This window comes from Protobothrops mucrosquamatus, unplaced genomic scaffold (genome assembly GCF_001527695.2).
Source record: "Protobothrops mucrosquamatus isolate PMUCROS unplaced genomic scaffold, P.Mucros_1.0 scaffold542, whole genome shotgun sequence".
NCBI classification, from domain to species: domain Eukaryota; kingdom Metazoa; phylum Chordata; class Lepidosauria; order Squamata; family Viperidae; genus Protobothrops; species Protobothrops mucrosquamatus.
The window spans coordinates 271,500-274,901 of NW_015386847.1; the positions used below are offsets into that span (position 1 = coordinate 271,500).

A 3,402-nucleotide genomic window follows, 5' to 3' on the forward strand; every position below is an offset into this window, starting at 1 on the left:
AAGAAGAAGAAGAAGAAGAAGAAGAAGAAGAAGAAGAAGAAGAAGAAGAAGAAGAAGAAGAAGAAGAAGAAGAAGAAGAAGAAGAAGAAGAAGAAGAAGAAGAAGAAGAAGAAGAAGAAGAAGAAGAAGAAGAAGAAGAAGAAGAAGAAGAAGAAGAAGAAGAAGAAGAAAGAATTCCTAAATCCATCTCCTGATGTGGCTTTGGGAGGCCACCACCATCCCCAGAAGACTAGTGAGAAGGATCTATGTGCTTTAACACATTTTTCCTCTTAAAATACAGTCTGAGAAAATGCCTGGATGTTATATTCATCAAGGGGTAGTCAATAAAAGGTGAATTCTTTCTAAACCAGAAAGTCAAAGGAGATAAAAATGTGATCCCAAGATCCAAAGGAGGCCAAGATAGAGAAGGAGACTAGAAATGGTTGATCCAACTCACCCAACTGAGGCCAGGTCAAACCCAGGAGAATGGGGAGGATTGGGAATCCTAACTGAGCCATATTAGATGTTCCCAAGTTGGGAGATGCCGTTGACACTGAAGACTTTCTGGTTGGGAATCAACGTCCAAGACTCAGGGCGTTGGGACTAGAGGGGCAGTGGTGACATCTGTCTGAAGAGCGAGAGAACAGGAAAAGAAGTAGCTCTAGGCAGGAAACCTCAAAAAAGGGAAGAGGCTGTCATTGCGGTGGGATCAAGTCAGCGCGAACCCTCCTGCTCACCCTCCCTCCTCCGGAAGTAACTCCAACTTAAAAAGAAGAGGCCGAGATCACAGCATTGCTTCTGAACTGAAGCAGCTTCAGTCACGTTGCCTGTATGTTTATCCTTGCTTTTCCTCTTCTCCTTTGCCCTTTGGGTTTTTTGCGTAGTTCTGGGTTTTTTGTTTTCCCTTTTTAATTCTTCAGATTTCACTTCTGAGTTATTGTATGCCACCCAGACTCTTTTGGGAATTGAGTGGCATAGAAATAATAGAAATATAAAAGTATGTCCTGATGTCTGTCTGTCTGTCTGTCTGTCTGTCTGTCTGTCTGTCTGTCTGTCTGTCTGTCTGTCTGTCTGTCTGTCTGTCTGTCTATCTATCTATCTATCCATCCCCCCTCTCTCATTTATATGCTGCCTATCCTACCATCGGGCAAACCTAGACAGTTTTTCACCCCAGAAATGGAAAGAGATGGATTTGAAAGGATGGATATAAGCGTAGCATCTCTTCCCAATGTTTTGATTTCTGATTTTCTACAATCCTTGCCAATGATCACTTTGAACATAGAACTGAGAATAACAGAGTTGGAAGGGACCTTGGAGGTCTTCTAGTCCAACCAAGCTGGAGGGAAATGATGTCCAATATAGTAGGCAGGAATCAGTTTGCTGACTCATAATCTTAATAGTTGGAACCTCTGTAAGGATTATGCCTGGAGTTCCTAGCACAAAAGCTCTGCAAACCAAGGGGACATAGAAAGGAGAGTATAGTATATTGAGGTCCAGTTGATAACCACAGTTGCCAAAGGTAGAGTGCAAGAATTAGTGATCTTGCTTAATAAGAATAGAATAGAATAGAATAGAATAGAATAGAATAGAATAGAATAGAATAGAATAGAATAGAATAGTGAATGGAGTGGAGTGGAGTGGAGTGGAGTGGAGTGGAGTGGAGTAGAGTAGAGTAGAGTAGAGTAGAGTAGAGTAGAAGAGAAGAGAAGAGAAGAGAAGAGTTGGAAGGGACCTTGGAGGTCTTCTAGTCCAACCCTCTTCTCGGGTAGGAAACCCTATACAATTTCAGACAAGTGGTTGTCCAATCTCTTCTTTAAAACTTCCAGTGTTACAGCATTCACAACTTCTGGAGGCAAGCTGTTCCACTGATTAATTTTTCTAACTGTCAGGAAATTTCTTCTTAGTTCTAGGTTGCTTCTCTCCTTGATTAGTTTAGAATTGGAATTGGAGAAGGAAGGAAGGAAGGAAGGAAGGAAGGAAGGAAGGAAGGAAGGAAGGAAGGAAGGAAGGAAGGAAGGGCTATGGAAGGTATTAAGAAGACAAGTATTTTAAAGGTGGGTTGGAAGGTAGGCAGCAGGAAAACAGCTCAATAAATAACTTATTAAAGCTTCTGTCCACTTTTGTTGTTCCTAGGCAAATTAAGAACATCAAGACAACAAGCAATTAAAAGTGCATTCTTAGGCCACAAGGTAAGAGCTACTGTTGCAAATACATATTCACTTTTTATATGAAAAGGTTTTCTCGGTGGGACTAAAGGACTTGAGTCTGGAAAGTATGAATGAAAAAAAAGAATGCTTTCTATTCTGCCTAAAATTAATGCACCCTAAAACATGAAACTAGGGAAAGATGTTTTCAAAAGCTCTGCACCTTGGGCAGAATTCATGCAAAACTTCACATGTGGGACAGTGTGAATGTTAAGGTAAACGTTCTATTTATTTACTAGAATGTTTAAACACAATGCAAATACGAAGAATCAAAGGAAACAAAAGAAAAAGTAAATGATTTTTGTCCTTCTTTCCATTGAGTAGTGACCATCTTACTCTTTCCTCTCCTTCTCTTTTCATTTATCAATTAATCAGTTAAATTTATATGCCTCTCATCTCACTCTGCAAAGTGACTCTGGACTTTTTCTTCTTCATCTTACTTTATAAATTCCCCCCTTTTAATTCTTTTTAATCCCCAAATCTATAAATCATCAATTCAGTCTTTTCTTGTTTCAACAAAAAGTGTGTATAAGGTTTCTAGTCTTTCAGAAAAAGTGTTTGTCATTTTTTCCCCCTGACTAAACTGGTTAGCTTCACCATTTCTGCAAGTTCTGTAAAGTTTATAATCTAATCTTCCACTGTGGGTATTTCATTATTCTCCTGTCTTTCTACATACGGTGATCTTGCTGCAGTTTCTACGTATAATATTAATTTCCTATATTGCTTTTCTACTTCAATATTCATAAAACCCAATAGAAACAAGTTAAGACATTCTCGAAGTTACAGTGACATGCAGTAATGAAAAAACTGAAATAAATTCAAATGGACAAGTTTACTCATTGCTAACATTCATCGCTGGGAGGTGGATAAAATTAAAAGAAGCCTCTCATCTTCAAACTATGAAGCAAGAAGTGTTGCCAGGCTTTATTTCATAGATCCCAATCCCAGCGTGCACTTCTGCTATTGCCAAGGCAGCCATTCTCTAGATGTTTGAGTGGTCTTCTCAATTTGGGGAAGTCCCTGATTTTCTTACTTCCTTGCTCAATAATCAAGGAGATTTATTAGCTAGCCAAACTGGTTTCAGAGGTGGAAACCAGTTACTTTAAGCCACAGATGGCATTTTGCCCCTTAAGGGTTGCGATAACCTGCAAAGTGACCCTGTAGAAAATCATTCAAATGCACTCGTAGACTTTTATCAAGTCAATAATCCATTTTTTCC

At 39.2% G+C, this 3,402-nt stretch overlaps 1 protein-coding gene across 2 annotated transcripts in view; it reads right to left on the bottom strand.

Moving 5' to 3' along the window:
- The window catches only part of TYROBP (TYRO protein tyrosine kinase binding protein), a 7,345-nt gene extending 6,721 nt beyond the window's left edge, over window positions 1-624 (bottom strand). For both annotated transcript variants that reach the window (XM_029284333.1, XM_015816974.2), the window contains exon 1: window positions 437-624. In XM_029284333.1, coding sequence (XP_029140166.1) covers window positions 437-497 — 61 coding nt within the window. In that variant the 5' untranslated portion in view covers window positions 498-624. The remainder of the gene's footprint in view (window positions 1-436) is intronic.
- Window positions 625-3,402: the final 2,778 nt, after the last annotated feature.